Source organism: Coenobita brevimanus, chromosome 63 (genome assembly GCF_032717465.1).
Source record: "Coenobita brevimanus isolate Jiangsu-jjx chromosome 63, ASM3271746v2, whole genome shotgun sequence".
NCBI lineage: Eukaryota > Metazoa > Arthropoda > Malacostraca > Decapoda > Coenobitidae > Coenobita > Coenobita brevimanus.
Window position 1 is genome coordinate 4,931,601 of NC_137016.1, and position 21,803 is coordinate 4,953,403.

A 21,803-nucleotide genomic window follows, 5' to 3' on the forward strand; every position below is an offset into this window, starting at 1 on the left:
CCTATCACATATGATTGAGAAAATAATAGAGGGCAGGGAGGAGGTGAAGGGATGGTGTGCAAGAAGTACCTGAGGATGAGGAGAATGAGATGTGCATAGAACAGAGCAATTTGGAGTGATGTGATGATTGAGGTTGGAAGGGGGACGACCCGCTATCACGTCTAATAACAAGCGAATAGTGAATCGATCGGGGTAAACTACAGTGTAATCAGCGGGGCCTGATTGTAGAAACTGCAGATTTGTGCTGTTGTAGAACATTATTTACGATAACTGAGAATAAATGTAAGTGAATGAGTGGTAGGTGGTGGCGACCATCGTCCACTCACTTGATGAATTGCTTCCTACTTCTTCCTTAGTCTTTATCATTCTTTTTCTGTGCCTGCCATCCTCTCTTCCTATTTCTCCCATCTTTCCTGTCACTTCTTATTGCTTTTCTTTCCTTTACAGGTGGCTTTGCATTGAGTGACAAGCCAAATGGTTTCCTGTAAGCCAAGAAACCGATTACGACGCTGGGTGGTAACCATATAACCAAACTATACGTGCACCCTACGTGTCAGCAAGTGGGTTGGTGGAGAGTTAGTGCCCCTCCCCGTAAAACAAATAATTCAAAGTCAAATGGCCACCCCTTACGGGATTATGGCGTCTGGCAATAGATACATAGATAGATAGATAGATAGAATGAGGTTGCATACTCATGCTTTCGAGTGCCACTCCTTAAAGCAGCAACTTTGCCAGAGTGGTGGGACAAGAAAGACCCTCCTCCCTTCTTCTTGTTCTTCTTTCAAACACGTTCATAAGCGAATAGGCCTCCTGTTAGCTGTAGTTTTTATGTACTCCCATGTACAGAAAATTTTAGCATCTGCAGTACAAAGTTCATTTGGATAAATATACACTTTCCTTCAGTGATTGTATCTACATTTCCTTCATGCTCCTCACACAAGAAACACAACCAGGCTCGGATCTAGACCATCCCAAAATATCCACCTCTGCACCTGCCCTCTATACCCACCTCCACGCCTATAAATAAGGGAGTTTTATACCAAGCCACGCCAGAGTTTACACCCTTCATTCTCTTTAGTCACACCTACACAGGTTCCTGACAGGTATACCTACAACTCATTCATTCTTTTGCCTCCAGTGCATTTACACCTTTTGAAATCTACGCTCTTACATCCTATAACCCATTCCCACATCATTCATGGATCTGTGTTAGTCAACTGCAGGACAAAGGGTCGTATTCTCGTTGGCTTAGGCGAGAACGTAACTACTTTCCCTTAGTGATTTATTTTCCATATTGCACCTTAATAGTCACCTGTATACTAGTAGAGCAAATTACGTCAATTTTTAAATGATATGAATAGCAAATAACGAAGTAGGAAGGCGTAATATGCATAATAAATCGCTATGAGAACTTGATACGGTGAAGTCCGCAATGCCAAGAAGGATACGGATCAAAGACCTTTCCCAACTTTTTCTCGTCACCTGCCGGCTGTTCACCTGCTGCATCTAAACCTGGCGAATTTCCGGAGTGCAGCTCCTCTGGCAAAGTGTGACTCCTTCTCAACCTGCAGTTTTCTCCAGATATCCATAATCAGGGGTCGTACACACACACTTGCAAACCATTGCCTGTTGTAACCGAGATTGGTTGTGTTGGAAGGACAAGACAAGGAAAGCTCAGAACCTGTCCATATCTAAAGGTCTTACTGCCGAAACCAATAACAGTCCCGAGATGGCTTTGATTGTGTGTGTGTGTGTGTGTGTGTGTGTGTGTGTGTGTGAATCTCAGTCCGGAAAGATGTGATCCGTCGGTGTGCATTTTTTGTTTTTCTGTTTTATTACGGCGAGGTATTTTGCAATATTTATTTGTTCTTTTTCTTACTGTCTGTCCTCTACCTAACATTATTCCATGATAAGGTTCCTTTTATCAATCTTAGCACAAGAACGCGTGATGGCATTTCTCATGATGCACTACAGCAAGTACTCCATACCAGGCTTAAATTTCGTCTTATTTCCCACCTGTAATTTAATCAGCGTCTCTAATTCAAATTTATACTTAGCTAAACTTCATTTTTTTTGTGATGAAATTGCATGAAATGATACTTTTATACGCTGTTATCGATATTTCTCGTGTTTTCTATTCTCTTTGCACGTGTTGGGTCCGATTAGTAAACATGTCTTCAGATTTCCACATTTTCTTAAACCTCCTTACACACACACACACACACACACACACACACACACACACATTTTTTTAATAGATATTATTTGTTGTGCCTCTCTTAATTTACTTTTTAGAAAATATAAACACCCACCTCAACATTCACAACTATACAAATGCTGATACTCGCATTAGGTCACCCATCCACACCCATCCTCTAGCTGATTCGCATGCAAATTTACACATGTCCACACTTTCACACCTACACTCACGTCTACACATCCATCCATCCATACCCATATTAGTACACACACACACACACACACACACACACACACACACACACACACACACACACACACACACACACACACACACACACACACACACACACACACACATCTAAATTACCATACGTATACATACAAGTTCAGCTCCGCCTCGGAATAAACTTAGGCATGTTTACACAGGCGAAAGGAGAGGAGGGAAGAAGGGAGGAGGGAGAGGAAAAAGGAAGGGGGGTGGAAGAGGGGAGACGTGAAGTAGTGAAAAAAGGAAAGGAGGGGAAAAGTGAAAGGATGGAGGGAAGGAAGTAAAATAAACAGAGGGAGCAGCAGATCAACAAAGGGGGAGAGATGCAAAAAGAGGTAAACGAGGAAAGTACAGGCAAAAAGAGCTGGGGTGCGGAGGTAATGAGAGAGAGAGAGAGAGAGAGAGAGAGAGAGAGAGAGACTGCATTTAGGGGAATGTGCCTGCCAAGTCCCCTTCTCTCCCTCACACTGTCTGGCTCTCATCTCCCCCTCTTCATCTTCTTCCGCGCTTCCTCTATCGCCACCCTTTTTCACCTCTCCATTCCTCCACCCCTCACCCATTTCTCTCCTCCGTAAATGCCCCTTCACCTCTCGTCTATGTCTCCTTTCTGTTTCTTTCTCCATACCGTTTAATCGTTTGTCCGTCTCAATTTTCCTTATCTCAAAACTCAGTCTCTTTATCTCTTTTCAGCCCAGTATTTCTTCCCTTTCTCTTCTCCTTCCCCTGTTTCTCTTCTACATCTTTTCATTGTCTGTGATCTTCTTTAATGTGCCTTTATTTTTTTTTTCTATCTTTCAGCTTGGTTTTATTTCTCTGTTTTTATTTCTTTTCCCTTCGTCTCTCTCTTTCTTTCTGTTTTTCTTCTTTTAATCTGCCTCCCTTACGTTCTCCTCTCTTTGGACTCGACTGTACATTCCTTCTTTTCCTTTTCTTCCTTCTTGTGAGTCTTCTTTGTGGTGATGTGGTGTGCGGCCTGGTGAGGTGGTGTGAGGGCTGGTGTAAGGCTAGCATGGTGGTGTGAGGGCTGGTGTGTTGGTTTGAGGGCTGGCGTGTTGGTGTGAGGGTTAGTGTGGAGGTGTAAGGGTCAGTGTGATGGTATGAGGGCTGACGTGTTGGTGTGAGGTTTAGTGTGGAGGTGTGAGAGCCGGTGAGGTGGTATGAGTGCTAGTTTGGAGGTGTGAGGGCTGCTGTGGTGGTGTAAGGCCTGGTGTGGCGTGTGGGGGCTGGTGTAAGGGTTGGTGTAGAGGGTGCATGAGGGTGCTCCAACAAACGTCTGCACCAGAATAACTCACTTTTTTGGCAGCTAGCCTAGTCCTCCACACTCACAGGCCGGGGGACTCACTCAGGCCGGTCACTGATTGGGAGGGAGGAAAGACTGGGACTGGGGACTGACTGGGGCTGAGGAAAGACTGGGACTGGGGACTGATTGAGGCTGAGGAAAGACTGGGACTGGGGACTGATTGGGACTGAGGAAAGACTGACTGGGGACTGATTGGGATTGAGGAAAGAATGAGTGGGTACTGATTGGGGCTTAGGAGAGACTGGAACTGGGGACTGATTGGGGCTGAGGAAAGACTGGGACTGGGGACTGATTGGGACTGTGGACTGATTGGGACTGTGGACTGATTGGGGCTGAGGAAAGACTGGGACTGTGGACTGATTGGGACTAAGGAAAGACTGGGACTGGGGACTGATTGGGGCTGAGGAAAGACTGGGACTGTGGACTGATTGGGGGTAAGGAAAGACTGGGACTGTGGACTGATTGGGACTGAGGAAAGACCAGGACTGGGAACTGATTGAAACTGTGGAAAGACTGGGAATGGGGACTTATTAGGACTGAGGAAAGAATGAGTGTGGACTGATTGGGACTGAGGAAAGACTTGGACTAGGGACTGATTGGGTCTGAGGAAAGACTGGGACTGTTCTGGATGTTGAGGACTGACTGGGTCTGAAATTGACTGGAGTTGGGGGACTACTGGGGTTAATTGGGGGTTAGGGCTAATTAGGATGAGGACTATTGTTATTCAGGCATTGGCGCTGACGGGGGGTTGGTGCTGGAGTCTTCTTGGGGTAGGGGGACTGGCTGGAGTTGGGGACTGAGTGGGGCTGGGAATCGACTAGCTTTGGGGACTGAGTGAGGTTATGAATTAAATGTGGTTGGAGATTGACTGTGGTTGGGGACTGACTGTGACTGGACTGACTGGTTGGGGACACTGTTGGGTTGGGCATGGACTGGGGTTGGGACTGACTGGGTTTGGGATTGACTAGGGTTTGAAATTAACTAAACTGGAGAATAACTGGGATTGTTCTGAGGTTGTGATGACTGGGACTGTTCTGGGGTTGCAAAATAACTGAGACTGTCCTAGGATTGAGGACCGTCTGAGTCTGTCCTGGGAGAAATGGCATTCCCCTAAGCTAGACCCTGGAATGGATCATATAACCTTTGCTAGGTTACAGGAGGGAGCTACCCCTCCTGGCACTGTAGTCTCCGGGCACAGCTTGAACTCGCGACCCTCCGGTCCAGAGCCCGAAGCTCTACCTTTGAGCTACCATGCCCCCTGTCCTGGGACTGGAGAAAGACTGGGATGTGCTTGTACTTGGTATTGACTGGGGCTACTCGGGCTGAGGTCTATAGAGTGATGAACTCGGGACCATTTTGCAGCTGGGGACTGATTGTAACTCACTGTGATTGTTTGGGTTGGGACTGATTGTAACTCACTGTGATTGTTTGGGTTGGGTATTGACTATCCTGGGATGAGGATGGATTATATCTTCACTTGGGTTGGAGCTGGCTGGAGTCGTCACTATAGTCAGGGCTGATTAGGTTTACACTAGGGCTTCACGTAACTGGATCCTATACCTGGTGTGGGATCAACTAGGTCATCAGTAGGAAGGGGCAGACTGGGTGTTCATGGGGACTGGGGAACTATTCGGTATTGTGGTATTAGTATTGCACTTCACTAGTGTAGGCTGACTTGGGTTTTAGAGACTGGCTAGAGGATCAGAGAGGCAAACAACAAAACAGAAATTTTACTGAAGAACAAAGTAGTAGTCAAACTTTTTTTTGTTTTGAGAATATATGTCTCCTTGGACATATTCTTTGAACTGCAATATTCTCCCCCCCCCCCTTTCTGTGGAGGCATAAGAGTGTATATATGTGCACGCAGTTATGTCGGGTATCCAGATCCAACCTCACTTGATCTTTTTGGTGGGACTTAGGGTTGGGATGATGACTAATGGTGAAGATATTGATAGTGATGATTGATTGATTGATTGACTGATTAACTGACTGTGTGCCTGATGATGATGCCTGATATATTGATTGATGATGATGATGATGGTGATTTGGTAATGATGATGACTGACTGACTGACTGACTGACCAACTGATGATGATTGATTGATGATGGCTGATGATGATGATGATGATTTACTGATAATCATGATGACTGATTGATGATGATGATGACTGAAGGTTATGAGTGACTGATGATGACAGTGATGACTAACTGATGATGATGATGATTGATTGATTGATTGATTGACTGACTGATTGATGATGACTGATTGATAATGATGTTGGTGATGATGATGACTAATTGACAATGATGACTGATTGATGATGATGGTGATGATGATGATGATGATGATGTTGATGATGACCACTGATAAGTGAATACCATTTTTCTAGTATAAATGCTGCCCTATTCAGAACAAAGTTGTAAGAGTTGTACGACATCTGGAACCCTACAAAGGAGTAAATATTTGAGAATAAACACACCTGGTCCCATTTGCTCCCTACTGATGAAAGCCAACAGTATTATCTCAGAGTTCCTGGCACAGCAGCATACAGTTGTGGCTCCTATATTAGCTGTTCTTGTGGTAGTTTCTTTCCAAGCTGTGAGGGTGTCTTATGAGTTAAAAGTATTATAGCTACTAATTTCATTTTTCAACATAAATGTACACGTTATGTCACAAAACTATACTTTGAGTAATTCCCTCTTATAGATGCCTTCTGATAAACCAGATTATTGAAAAGGAATAAAACTTAGCATCAGTGTATATATTCTCTGTGAAATATTACAAGTACTTTAGATGTGCACAAGTACATTACTATCTATCTATTGCCAGACACCATAATCCCATAAGAGGTGGCCATTCGACTCTGAGTTATTTGTTTTACGGGGAGGGGCACTAACCCTTCACCAACCCACTTGTTGACACGTAGGGAGCACATATGGTTTGGTTATATGGTTACCACCCAACATTGTACTGTAAATGGTTTCTTGGCTTACAGGAAACCATTTGGCCTGTCACTCAATGTAAAGCCACCTGTAAAGGTAAGAAAAGCAATAAGAAGTGACACGAAAGATGAGAGAAACAATAACATTAATTAACTGTGCCCTAATACTGGTTTAGCCAAGAGGAACACTTAAAAGCAGTAATTAGTACCCTCTTCCCCCAAAAGACAAAGCCATGGCCCAGCGAAGAATTCATTCCCTTTAAAGTGCATGAATGAATGAATAAATAAATAAATAAATACTGTAAATAAGGTGAGGATGAGACTTAAGTTCACACTGAGGTCATGGAAAAGTTGGTAGAAGGTGAGACATGACAGGGCCATGACTCTAATCTACTGAGAGGACACCAGTCATTGTCATACTTGGTACAAGTTTAAAATGAAATAAAATGCAAACATCAGTATAAATATTTTAATTTACACTGTTGTCTGAGCTACTCGCATCCATTACACACGTCCAAAATCTCTGTTGAATAAAGCGAACAAACTGCTCTTTTTTTCAGCTCATGGGGCGATGTGGGATTGGATGATGGATGGATGGATGGATATATATATCCATCCATCCATCACCCAATCCTACATTGTCCCATGAGGAGCATAGGAGCCCAGGGCTAGGCAGTTGGTCCCAACATTTAAGATGAGAGTGACCAGCCTCACTCATCCCTGAGTGGCATTACATGAGCAATCAACCACAACCACCCCTTGAATATAAACCTTCACTGGCTCAATCCGACTGGAGCGCAATAATTACCCACTAAACCACCAGGCACCAAAATTTGATTATATGGTTACCACCCAGCGTAGTAAATGGTTTTCTGGTGCACGGGAAACCATTTGGCTTGTCACTCAATGTAGAGTCACCCACAGGCTGAAGGAAGTGGAAAGAATGAAGGAAAGAAAGAGAAGAGGGAGTGTAAAGTCACCCGTAGGCAGAAGGACAAGGAAAGAATGAAGGAAAGAAAGACAGAAGAGAATGGAAGGAAAGAAGGATGGAGAGGATATATACACAGTCATCCCTTAACATCTGTGGTTTTAACGTACACGGTTTTGAATATCCGCGGATGGCTACAGAAAATAAAAAAATATCTCGTTGAACTCGGCTGACACTGTAACAGTTCGTGGCAGTTTTAGTGAAGTAATGGCATTATCCAGTGAATGAAATATACTGTAACACTCTTTCTTTTGGATGGAGCTGGGATGAGCACAGTAGTCAGAAGAGGCCATGCAGGAGTACACTATTCATTATTTTTAACTTTTAGTGTTCTTGTATTAAATAAAGTAGTTGTTTAGTATTCTTGTATTAAATAAAGTGGTTGTAAACATGCACATATGGTTTTTCTTTAGTTATATAAGGAAATGGGGGGTCCAGAGGTGTTTTTAAGGGGGAGCAGCAGATATCCGCGGATATTTAACATTCGCGGGTGTCTCTGTTACCTAACCCCCATGGATGTTAAGGGATGACAGTATATATGTATTCTGCCGCAAAACATACAGTATCAATAAGATAAAAATTTAAGACAAGAAATTAGACAGTTTTTACCAAAAACTATTATGACGAAACCCGTGCTGAAAATCTGTCATGTCATTATTGGCAGAAGGATGTGGCTCCTTCAGTGCCAACACTCAAGTTGCAAGTAGCCTCTCTCATCAGTGCAGGAGAGAAAATTGAACTATGGACTTCCTTTCCTGTACAATGCAAGAACTGTACCTAAAAAAGATAAACGAACTTTGCTTTGTATATCTCCATCCCATGTGAACACCAGACACTAGATTAGGAAGATGATAAACATAGATTTTATTATGTTCACTGAAAAAAAATCAGTGCCAGAATATATATACAAACTAAATGAAATTTGGACAATACTGCATACTCAACAGACTAAATGAACACATGCACAATAATACATCTGTGCCAAGACCCCTGTGATTTTCTTTTTCACAGTGCCATCTAAATCCAGTCTTCTTCCATTTTTCTGGTACTAATGCCATAATGGAAACACTATACAGTACTTGTTGATTGGAGCATGGGCAACATTAACTCTGGTCCTCAAGGTGCATGTGGTACGTTTTCTCTTGGGTGTAAGTAATGTTGCCAGGGGGAACCACAAAGTAGTCATCTACAACAGTTTGGGCACAGGCAATCACTTCCTCACTCAGATTATCACTACTCACTTCATCTTCACCCAGCTGAAGAGACCTGTCCAAGGGATGCCAATATGAATACAGTGCTGAGCTTAGCAGAATACTATTCTGGAGATATCACTGAATGTGGAAGGTGAGGATCAGGATGACTCTATGATGAAAAAAGGATGATCAAGCTCTAACTGTTCCAGAAAGAGTAAAGTGATTAGAGTGCTGGTCTGCTGATCAGAGTGTAGGTTAATCCCAGCTCTAACAGAGAATGTTGAGGATCTGAATTTAATTATGAAAGCCTTTGCTGTTCATTCATATAGCCCATCAATATGGAAACAAAATTTATTATCATAATAGCCATGGCTGGGTTAGTTGTCCAAACATATCCCATACAAAGTGGTTTGGTATTAATGCCCTCACAGTGACAAGTATGGATGTGTGGTGGCATTAAATTGCAGTGAAGTACTGAGAGTATCATGGTTTGATACATTAAAAAAGGAGAACTACTGAGTCTTAAAGAACTGGCCAACTGGCTCCAGTCCATAGCTTGATACACACACACAAAAGAGTGGAGCACTGACAATGCTAACCAACTGGTGTAAAAGCCAAATATCAGACCTTGCCTTGTGGTCTTGACCTTCAACTGACTGCTTTCAAAAATGAATTACAGTAAACCCCAGACATGTGAACTAATTAGGGATAAAGACTGATGATACATCATATTGTCTGATACAGCCAATTTTCAACAGGGGGAACTTTAATGATCCCAGGTTCAATTTAGATTTAATTTTGTTTGGTGAATACCTAAGGAATTATACATGTTTACAGTTTTATTTCAGTTAAATATAGATTTGAATTGTGTGCCCTGATACTGAACAGATAAAAATAGATCCTCGCTATAACAGACTACCTGGAGGAAACCCGGGTTCGGTAAAACTGAAAGTTCACTAAATCCGTGCTTCCTCCCCCTGCCCCTCAGGTGAGAATTCAAGCACATGTTTGAAAATAAATGAGAACATCATATTCTAGTGCTAAAGATGAAAGAACTGATCTTGCTGGTGAGTCACTTGAGTGTGTAGAAGAGTTTTGTTATTTGGGGGACATGTAATGTCCTGTGACTATGGTAAGGACTGGCTGGGGGAAGATTCTCCTGAAATTGAGAGGGCTCTCCTTCCATGCTGTGAGGTCTCTGTATGTGGCATGTGTTAGGAGTGTAATGCTTTATGGAAATGAGACCTGGGCAGCAATGGAAGAGAATATTCGTGGACTCAAACGTACAGAAATGACAATGATTAGATGGATGTGTAGTGCGTCCTTGAATGCAAAGCCTGGGAGGGCTAGATTTATGATTGAAGAGTTGGGAGGAAGGATGGGACTGGAATGGATTGGTGTTGTTATGAGAAGGGGTAGACTGAGATGATTTGGGGATATGGAGAGGATGGAGGATGACAACTGGGTGCAGAATGTGAGAAGTGTGAACGTCAGGGGTAGGGCTGCGAGAGGCACACCGAAATGACCTGGTCATTTCGGTGTGCCTCTGAGGTCAAAGAGTGCGAGCTCAGGGATAAAGGACTGAATAAGAAGGCTGCCAGAGATCGAGCAGCGTGAAGAGCTGACGCATGCAAGCATGTTTGAGCCTTTATAAATAAGATGACTGACCCATAATTTTGCCCTTTTGCACCTTACTTCACATCCTTGTCATAGCACTTCAAGATCAGTTCAGTACTGTCTTACTATAATCTGTTATTACAACTCAGAAATCATGATGGGGAGATGGCCATTTCAGCTCAGATGGGCCACAAAATGTGCCCCATTTAATGACCATTGTTTGGCACAGTATAACTAAAAAGCAGTTCAGTGAGTTCAGAGGTGCTTTGATGGGCAGCATGATGTCTCATTTATTAACCATTGTTTGGTATAGCCAATAAAAGTTTGGTGGGTTCTGAGGCGTTCATTAAATCCTAAATCTTTTATATTAAATCCTAAATCTTGTATATTGAGGTTTGTTATAATATGGGTCTACTGTATGAAATATTTTCAGTGAATATCACAGAAAAAAAAAAAAACTACCTTTTACTCAGAGTGGTGACCATATCACTGATTGATAAAGGTAAAGGTGGGGACAGATGCAATGAGGCACTTTGATACAGTGCTCATCTCTATAACCTAAGTCTTTTGAAGCTGTGGCAGGTTTTTCACCCAATATCCTGGGATACATGGCAGCTGCATCGTTCACGTTACCACAGTTGCCTTCCCTAGGCGTTATCCTATGGTCTGTCTATTTTATGAAGAGCGTTTGGGCGTTGTCCCTCTTGGGGAGTCCCCGTCCACAGTGTTGCCATACTTTGTACTGGGCAACTTAATCGGATTAGACACAAGGCACTAATGACAACTCTCCCTCCCAACACACCACTCGCTCCCTGCATATAGAAACTGCATTTTTTATAGATTTATTTCTATAAAAAGTCTATACACTCTTATGAATTTTTAGAATTTGAGGAAAAGCCTCCAGACTGACAGTCTGTCTGTCTTGTTGCGCTCTTATTCATTCCCTTTCTCCATGACCTTTCCCCCTACTCTCTGTTTCTGTCTGTCTGTCTGTCTCTAACATTATTTTTTATTATGACTGTGATTTTCTCCTTAAAGTGTGATGTTTATTTGTGGTTTATAACAGCTTTTGAGGGAACAATTATAGGTCCTCTGTTTGCCTTCTCTTCTAAAAAATACTTATTTCCTTTGTAAATAAGTTCTTTTTCTTTACTGTGGAGCACATAAGAGTGAGTAGCAAGAGTAAGAGCATCCATCTCAGGTGGCAGCCAGAGTGAAAATGACCTGGATTAGCATGGTCACTCTACCCTTACAAGCGTGGCAACGTTGGAAAGCAACTTTGCCAAGTGTTGTGGTATTTATAAAAAGTAATTGTTTTTAAAATAAAAAAAAAAAAAAAAAAAAAGAGGCATTTATAACACTATATAGCCTTATTATAGAAGTAAATATATATATATACTGTAAATAAACTTCATTTAGAAGTAGTAAATAGCTGACATGAGACACACAGGTGTACACGTTTGGCAGAGAGGTCGCCTAGGAAATTCCCAAGAGGGACAACGCCCAAACGCTCTTCATAAAATAGATGGACCATAGGTACTCATTTTACCTACTTGTCACTTAAGGGTAGATGGACACTGAATCAAGTGAAACCAGTTGCTTGCACAAGAATTTGAACCCTGGTGCCAACGGCTGGTAGCTTTGCAGTCAGTGATGCTCACCACTCAGGCACCTTTGATATATGGTAAGGTTGTTCAGTTTGCCCACAGAGGTCAATAATGTACAGCTAAACTTCAGGTTAATGAGGTCTGCTATAATGTTTCCTGTACATCATTCATGCCTGAACTGCCAAGTTTGGTTCAAATTGGGTATATCCATCTATAGCTAGATGCCATAATCCCATATGGGGTTGCCTTTTGACTCTGAGTTAGTTGTTTTAAGGGGAGGGGCACTAACCCTCCGCCAACCCACTTGCTGACATGGTTATATGGTTACCATCCAGCACTGTAAATGGTGTGCTGGCTTACAGGAAACCATTAGGCTTGTCGCTCAGTGTAAAGCCACCTGGAGTGGAAAGAAGAGGAATGACAGGAAAGAAGGGAGAAACAGGAAGAGAGGAGGTCAGACTGAAAAAGAGTGATAATGGTGAAGGAAGAAGTGGGAAACATTGCATCAAATGAGTGAATGACAGTTGCCACCAGAGGTCATTTTTTATTAAATTTACCTTGCCCTCTACCCCTGACCTTTAAACTTGCCCTGTGAGCTTGACAACTGTCCTTTCTCTGTGACCTTAACCTGAATGATCTCAAAACAGGATCCCTCTATTTCTGTCTTACTCTGAGACCTTCCTCGATGTCTGGTCTAAATTGGAAGTAAAACTGTTTAAATTGGCCCTGTCATGTGACCTTGATGTTTGACCTATAGCTCCCAAAGACACTGTCAACCCCCCAGACTGATCCTTAAACATTCCACCAAATCTGGTTTAAATCAAATAATAGCTGTTTTAGATATTTTGTTATGATGTTTGATCTATTTTTGAAGGTCATACACTCATTTTTCATGCAAAAATTGCACATTTGAAATTAAAATATCTCACAAATTAATTGAGATACAGGTATCTAGTTAAAAATCCTATGATGAAAAATTCTGCTGAGAATCTTAGCTGAATATTTTACCACTTAGCCTAGTGGAAAGTACTGAATTAAAATCTGCTCAGTGTTTTCTCAGTAACATGTTTTAGATAAAATCACAACAGCTGTAAAGCTGTAACTTAACAGAAATGTAACTGTGGTCCCTCTCATTAACGGAAAGGAATATGGTTACAGTTAAGCATATAGTTAACCAGTTACCAAGACAAATGTAAAATGTACCCATGCAAAGTTTTTAGGCAGTGAAAACAAAAGCAGCATTTGCATAATTACAATGATAGTATCATAAGTAGTTATGGTGAAGCATCCTTATTGTGGCTACACAATAAATAAATAGGTAACTGGTTGTTGTTTTTTTAAATGTTTAAGTGTGTATTTGTGGGGGAGGGGGTAGGCTGCACTAGTTGTGTCCAGTGAGCTTGCTCACCAACATGTTTACTCAAGCCTATAGCAAATACCATAATCTCTCCAATACCAAAGTCACGTGTCACAACAGCACATTATTGTGATGGTTTCAACACTGTATAGTTTCTCATAAATCTACCTGGCTATTGCAGTCCCATCATAAAAAGCAATCAGAATAACCCACCTGTCCTCCAGCACAGTAATCATAGGTTCCACGCCTTCTGTATTCACCACAGTAAGTTTGTCTGCCATGCTGGAACAAAAGTAATAGCAAGTTCTATACAAAGTACAGGACACCAAAAAACAAAGCCAAGAAGAATCCATCTTAATATTTGAGATATCTGATCACAAATGAATTTAAATGATGAACAAAATGCAAATAATATTATTTTGAGTCATACAGTTTCAACAAAGAACATATTTGTCAAATCAAATAGTGATCCATCACAACTGAGAAGGAAGAAAAAACAAACTAAAGTAGCACCCAATTTTTATCCAAAGTTGACATAAGCAAATGATACTGTGTTGTTGAGTGAAGACGAAGGGGAGCTGCAAGGCTTGGTGGATGAGTTTGGGAGTGTGTGTAAGAAATGGAATCTAAAGAATGTAGGGAAGAGTAAAGTGATGGTCTTTGAGAGAGGTGAAGTCAGTGAATGTACAGCGAGGTTGGATGGTGAGGAATTGGAAAATGTGAGTATGTTTAAGTACTTGGGTAGTGTGATGAGTAAGGATGGAGGTTTGGAGGGTGAAGTGCTTGAAAGGGTACAGCAGGGAAGAAAGGTTGCTGGTTCTTTGAAAGCAGTGATAAGAAACAGGGAAGTGAGCATGGAAGTGAAAAAGTTACTACATGACAGTATTGTGATACCAACTCTAACGTATGGAAGTGAAGCTTGGACATTGTTGGAAGGACACAGGTCAAGAGTAAGAGCAGTGGAAATGAGTTATTTAAGAGGAGCCTGTGGAGTCACATGGAGAGACAGGCTGACGAATGAGGATATAAAGGAACGTTGTGGTGTTGATGTGGATGTGATAGGAAGCGTTATGAGGAACACACTGAGGTGGTTTGGCCATGTGGAGAGGATGGAGGGTGAAAGACTGACAAAGAGAGTGTATGTGAGTGAGGTGGAGGGGGGAAGAGGGAGGGGGAGGCCGAGGATGAGATGGAGGGATGGGGTGGAGAGGTATATGAGAGAGGGGGGTGTGAGTTGGAAGCAGGGCAGTGAAATGGCGGGGGACAGGGCGACTTGGAGGCAATTTGTTTGTGGCCACCCCAAACGGGATTGAGGTGTCTGGCAATAGATAGATAGATAGATAGATAGACTTAAGCAAATAATAAATTACAATAACATCAAATTTTGGCCAAATACATTCTAACCAGCAACATAAGACTTGCCCTTGTACTTCAGTATGACTTGGTCAGATTGATAGACATGTTATACATACCAGTAACGTCGAAGGCACAAATGTATCCCTCACATTTTTATTGCAATGCGGTGTTGAAAACCTTACTGAAGGGTGAATGCATATAAACCAAACAGGTTACTGCTACGACTTAAATTTAGTGCAGAAACATTTGGAATGACAAAAAAGCTCAACCTCCAAGGACTTTTTTTTTTTTTTTCACCTACACAGTAAAGTAGACCCTCTCTATGCCAGACCAACTAGAGGGAAGCCCGATCTGATAAAGCTGATAATATGGTAGGTCCAATGGTAGCCCCCCAAAATGTGGGATTTCAAACACATAATGAAAAATAAATAAAATACTGTAGAATAATCTGATAATAAAAGTTAAAACTATACCCATGTTACACTAATGTGGCCAATTTCATACCCTTGTCATAGCAATTCTTTATAACTAGCACAGTATTATTATAACCCTGTATAACACCTCAGCAGCCATGAAGCTTGGGGTAAAATGGGTAAGAAACTCACTGTACCTATATGGATGATATAGACTGCACCCACTCCCCTCTCCTCATATGATGTTGACTGAGTTAACTGTCATTCATCATCGCTGTTGGCACAGTTTCTTGTGGCTCTGGTGTCACCTGTGGTAGAAGGGGGTCCTGAGGTGCTTGGGGTTGGGATCCTGGGGGTTGCACTGTTGGATCCTTAGACTATATGAAGGCTGGCTGAGGGGTGATACCATGAACACACTGGAGGTCTCTGACTGTGGAGTCTCTTGGCAGCAGGAGAGGGCACAGGCTTGAAAAACTGGGAGACCTTCACCTCGATCTGCCTTGGCTGCTGCTGCTGCATTAGCTCCAACATAATAAGCTGCACGGACTCATAGTGGTGGACAGCAGGGTCACCAATTTAGTCTATGATGGTGAGAAATGTGTGTGCGGCATCAATGCCTGCAGCTAGGGACAGTCTAGATGCCTCCATCTCCTCTTCTGCTTTATCTTCTTCCTTGGCCAGTGACTTGTCTTTTTGCAGTTCAGCTGCAATTTTCTCTTCCATCTGGTGGTGGTACCCAGGCACCAACATCTTCATCCAGCCACTCTTGCAGCTCCTCAGGAAGGTTCCCCTGCCTTGCAGCTGCCAACATTTCTGCCATCCTCGCTGACTCAAACCCCTCAAAGTCATGCAGCAGTGCTGGAGTCTTGGGGGTTCTGAGGAGTCTGCACCACCCATTCTTCAGTGTGACAAGAGATACTTTTTTTTCATGCTTCAGCCCTGTTGAAAACTATGTCCTTGATGGTGTAATTTTAAAATTTTGCTGGATCTTCTTGCTTCTGGTGTCCTCAAAGCCTTCCTGGTCCATCCCAACCTCAGTCCCAACAAGGCACTGTACAAGTAAAGGTTTCTGTAGTGCCTCTATGCACTCACTATAACTCCCTGGTCCATAGGCTGGATAGGGGCAGTGGTGTTGGCTGACAGGAACAAAGACTTGATTAGTCCATTCTTGCTGAAGAGTTTGGTGGAGGAAGGATGGGTTGGTGCACTGTCCAACAGCAGCACTGTCTTCATTTTTTCCGGACTGATGCCATACCTTTTCTGGTTCTGCCTAATAGAAGGGTCAAAACTGACGTGGAACCAGTCATTAATGATATCGTGGGTAAACCAGGTAGACTTGTTCCCATGGTACTCCACAGGATGACTGACCATGATGTCCTTGAGTGACCTAGGTTGCTTGCTCTTACCATCAACATTGGCACAGGCAAGAATGGAGAGATGCCCCTTCATTGTTTTATGCCCTGGAGTGCTTCCAATATCTTTTGACCTGGGTATTTTGAAGAAGAGCATGCCAGATGAGGGCAGTCTTGTCTGCACTGTAGATCTGAAAATTGTGCAGGCCCTCGTCTTCCATCTGCTTCTGAAGATGCTAGATGAACACCTCCACAGCAATGACTGGCACTGAGCATTTCCCTGGTTATGGCCTTGTAAACAAGGCCATGGTGCCTCCTAAACCTCCACAACCAGCCATCACTACATTTATAATTTTTAACTCCAAGGTGAGCAGCAAGCCTTTGTGCTGTGTGTTGGATATCCAGGGCTGGTAAAGGAACACCTTCAGCTTGCTCCTGCCTGTACCACTTACTGGTGTACACTGCTTCATCTAGTTTCTTGTTGGGCAGCTTCCTGCTCCTGAACACATCCTTAGCCTTCCTAACACCTTCATTTTTTTTTTTTTTTTTTTCAAAATCTTGTTTGTTTTGTCCTTGGTTTTCAGGATGTTGTGCAGGATTGACCTCTCACTTCTCTGCTTGTGACTGAGGTTGCCTCCACTCATGCCATTCTTGTGCACCTCAGTCACATCCATCTTCTTTGCAGGGCTTAAAACCTTCCTCTTAGCTTTCTCAATGGAGGAGGGGGAAGGTGATTCCTAACAGGAAGCCATTTTTCAGAGTCACTATGGGGTAACATTTTTCACTCTCAAGAGATGCAGAGTGCGAAGGTGATATAAACACAATGAAAGATGCAACAAGACTGATGCTGATGTATTTATTTACCTATTTGTATTTACCTATTTGTAGTATACAGGAATTGAGCAATGCTCGTGTTGTCCTGTCTCCATATCCACATTTATCAAGTCTACCTTTACACACATGAATGTTTTTCTCATGCACCACCTCTTTGTCTAAGTCGTTCCAAATATTTAAGAATATACCTAATTGTGATATACACGGAATGTACTATGCTCGTGGGTTTCCGTCGCTGTTTCTCAATAAGTCGAATTTAACTTTAAACTCGTTTATGTCTTTAGACTGGACGATCTCTTTGTCCAGGCTATTCCATAAGTCTATACTTCTGTAAGGAAAGCTATATTTCTTGATATCCTTCAAGCAGCTTGACTTTTTCAATTTCATTCCATGTCCTCTTGTTGCTCTCTTATCCCATACAAACAGATCTTCTTTGTCAATTTTATCTACTCCCACCATGGTCCTGAACACCGCAATCATATCTCCCCTCTTTCTCCTTTCCTCTAACGAAGGCAAATCCAGTTTTTCCAGCCTCTCTCTGTATGACAGGTCTGTCAAACTGGGGACCATCTTGGTTGCTGTTCTTTGTATTCTCTCAATCTTGTTTATATCTTTCTTTTTGTGTGGGCACCACACTACCGCATTATAGTGTGTGTCCACAGCCTCTGTCCCACCCAGACCTACTAGAAATAACCCAAAAACAGCCTGACATGCCACCACTTCCTGCCCATTCCTCCCCAACCTAGCCCAAGAGGTTGGGAAAAACAGCCGCAAACACTGGTAACTGCATTCTGAGTCACGCTGTGTACAGGAAATGATCCGATAGGCTTGTGAAATACACTCCATGTAACAGACAGCATACATTAAATGCAAAAAAGTGTCCGATGGGCTCAGAGTTGTTCAGTAGGTCCACATAATTTTTAGCATTAACCAGATGGTATCAGATATAAACTGTACAGTACAGTGGTTTGTCCAGGGGTCCTCAGAGTGTACATTAAAGCCGATATCCAGTCTAGCAGGGTATGGTAAAGTTAAGGTCTACTGTATATTGAGATACTGTACTACCTTTAAAATACAGTAGGAATATGGTATTGACAGAACAGGCAACCCCCAGTATCAAAATGGCTGCATTCTGAATTTTAGCCTATCCAAACTACTGTGGTGGCTGAGTGGTTAGCATCACTGACTGCAAAGCTGTCAGCCAATTAGCTTCAGGGTTTGAATTCTGGTGCAGGCAAATAACGACACTTGTCTTAGGTGTCCATACACCTTTTGTGGGTTGGTGGGTAAAATAGGTACAGTATATAGCTATCTTGTGTAACACTCATGGGTGGTAACTGTGGTAACCTGGATCATGTAGTGGCCTTGTATCCCAGGTCAGTGGAAGGATAACCCACCACAGGCTTAAAAGCCTATGTTACAGAGATGAGCACCACAGCTAATCTCCTCATCACATCAGTCCTCACCTTTGCCATGACCTTTTACCAAACTGCCACTTTTTGCACAAAACCCCCCTAGTGGTAGGTGAGGGCACCCATCATCCACCCACTTAGTGTACCAGTACTCTGTTTTAGGGTAACTCTATACTGAGTGGCAAGCCCAATGATTTACTGTAAACCAGAAAATCATTTACAACACTGGGTGGTAACCATAGAACCAACCAATACGTGTTCCTTATGTGACAAAAAGTGGGTTGGCAGAGGATTAGTGCCCCTCCTTGGAAAACAACTAACATAAAATACAAACAAGAACCCTCGGACCAGGACTGACCAACAGATGACGACAAACGACAGAACAAAAGACATGATACGGATTGCTACAAGGAATGTAAGGGGTGCGAATGATGAGATGAAAGAGAGAAAGAGATTCTCCAGGTGCTTGAAGGTGCAAAAGTGGACATATATGGAATAACTGGGACTAAATGGAGAGGTGAGAGGGTGGGAATATGGATGGGGTGTATGTGTGGGAGTGGATGAGAATGAGAGGGAAAAAGGAGTATGTATTGTTCTATGCAAGAGAAGGAAGGAGAATATAAGAGGACATAGATCACTTGGTTCAAAAATTGTGTGGGTAAGACTGGAAATAGGACTACAACTGCGGGTGACTGTGTATGTATGCGCCAACACAGGATCATGCAATTAGGGTGAAAGAAGAGTTCTGGCAAATGTGGAGGCATGCATAGAAAAGTCTGAATGGAATGAGAGTGTTTTTGATTGGAGATATGAATGGAACAGTAGGGAAGGAGAAGGTGGATGGAGTAGTTGGTGAGTGGGGTGTGCTTGCAGAAGTGGATGAGAACGGCAGTGCTCTAGTGGACATTTGTGTGTGTGCGTGTGTGGGGGGTTGGTGATAGCCAACTGCCACTTTGGGCACAAAATGATCCACAGGTATATGTGGCGAGTGATGAGAAGGGTGGGTGGTGAACTGAATGAACGGAAGGCAATGACTGATTATGTGTGTGAGCATGAGAGAATGACAAGGTGTGTACTGGATGCAAGAGCATACAGAGGCTGGAAGAGTGGACTTTCTGACCACCACTTAGTGGTGGTGAAAATCAAGATCAAATGCAATGGAGGAATAGAAGGAGGGAACAACAGGAAGAAGTACTGCATACAAGGAGGGTGGAAAGGTTGCAAGAGGATGGAAAAAAGACAATACAGTATAAAAGTGGAGGAGTGATTGGGTGAATATGATTTGGGGCTGATGGGGGAGGTGAAAGGTGTTTGCAAGATATTCACAGAAACAATATGTGCGGCATGTGAGGTGGTGTGTGGGATGAAGAGAAGACAAAAGGGTGTGCATGGAACAGCATGGTGGAATGAAGAGGTGAGACAAGCTGTGGTGCAAAAGAAGAAGCATATAGTGAGTGGATGGGAAGCAGGGGCGTGGAGGAAGTTGAGAGACGGACGAGAGAGTTATGTAGTGAGGAAGAGAGAGATGGAAAGATTAGTAAGTGAGAATAAGAAGAGAATGATGAGGAATTTGGAGGGAATCTGAGTGTACAGTGGAGGGAATGTAATAAAATGTTCTGGAAAGAGGTAAAGATAGTTAGACAGGGTGATAAAGAAGTAAGTTGGGGAGTGAAAAAAAAAAAAATGCTAGATTGCTAGTGGAAAAGGAAGAAAAAGTGAGCAGATTGAGAGAACATTTTAAGGAACTGTTAAACACAGAGAACGAAAGTAATGCAGGTATGAAATGCTGGGAGAAGGAGGGAGGCAAGAAGAGAGAAAGAAATCGGTAGGATGGAAGTAGTGGAAGCGATGAAGAAAGTCAAAATGGGGAAAGCCCCAGGAACTGATGGAGTGTGTGGTAAAATGCTGAAGCACAGTGGAGAGATAGTAGCAGAATGGATATCGAAGATGTGGAAATTGGCCTGGGAGGAAGGCAGTCCTGGAGGATTGGAAGTCAGGAATAATTATTCCTCTGTACAAAGGAAATGGGGAAAAAGAAGTGTGTGGTAATCACAGGGACATCTCTCTTCTTAGTGTAACAGGAAATGTATATGGTAGGATACTTATTGACAGAATTAGGGAAATAACTATGGAGTTAATTCGAGAAGAACAGGGAGGTTTTAGGAAGAGTCCTTAGTGGAAAAGTTTCTAGAGAAGGGAAAGAAGTTGTATGTGACCTTCATGGATTTGGAGAAAGCATATGACAAGGTAAACACACAAGGAATGAGGAGAATATTAAGAACAGAGTAAATGGGAAGTTGTTGAATGCTGTAAAGAATATGTATAAGGGTGCTAAGGCTGCAGTGCATGTGGATAGTGAACTCAGTAAAATTTTTTTATTTGAATGTTGGATTGAAACAGGGATGTGTCATGTCTCCATGGTTGTTCAGTCTGTATATGAATGGGATTATAAAAGAGATACAAGGTAGGGCAGTGGATGGTGGAGCGACCCTAATGAGACAGGGCAACGTTTGGAAACTCCCTGTACTGTTGTTTGCAGATGATACTGTATTGTTAAGTGAAGACGAAGGGGAACTTCAAGGCTTGGTGAGTGAGTTTGGGAAAGTGTGTAAGAAATGGAATCTAAAAGTGAATGTAGGGAAGAGCAAAGTTATGGTCTTCGAGGGAAATGAAGTCACTGGATGTACAGTGAGGTTGGATGAGGAGGAAATGGAAAATGTAAGTGCGTTTCAGTACCTGGGTAGTGTGATGAGTAAGGATGGAATTTAGGAGGGTGAAGTGCTTGAAAGGGTACAACAATGAAGAAAGGTTCCTAGTTCTTTGAAAGCAGTGATAAGAAACAGGGAAGTGAGCATGGAAGTAAAAAAGTCACTGCATGACAGTAATGTTATACCAACTTTAATGTATAGAAGTGAAGCTTCAACCCTGTTGGAAGGAAGAGTGAGAGTGGAAATGAGTTACT

At 42.6% G+C, this 21,803-nt stretch overlaps 1 protein-coding gene across 1 annotated transcript in view; it reads right to left on the minus strand.

The window, feature by feature from the left end:
• Positions 1-7,212: 7,212 nt before the first annotated feature.
• Positions 7,213-21,803, minus strand: part of GatC (glutamyl-tRNA(Gln) amidotransferase subunit C, mitochondrial) — a 42,448-nt gene continuing 27,857 nt past the window's right edge. Inside the window, exons 5-6 of the mRNA XM_080275829.1 lie at positions 13,688-13,756; positions 7,213-8,966 (exon numbers count right to left, since the gene is read on the minus strand). Coding sequence (XP_080131955.1) covers positions 8,804-8,966; positions 13,688-13,756 — 232 coding nt within the window. The 3' untranslated portion in view covers positions 7,213-8,803. The remainder of the gene's footprint in view (positions 8,967-13,687; positions 13,757-21,803) is intronic.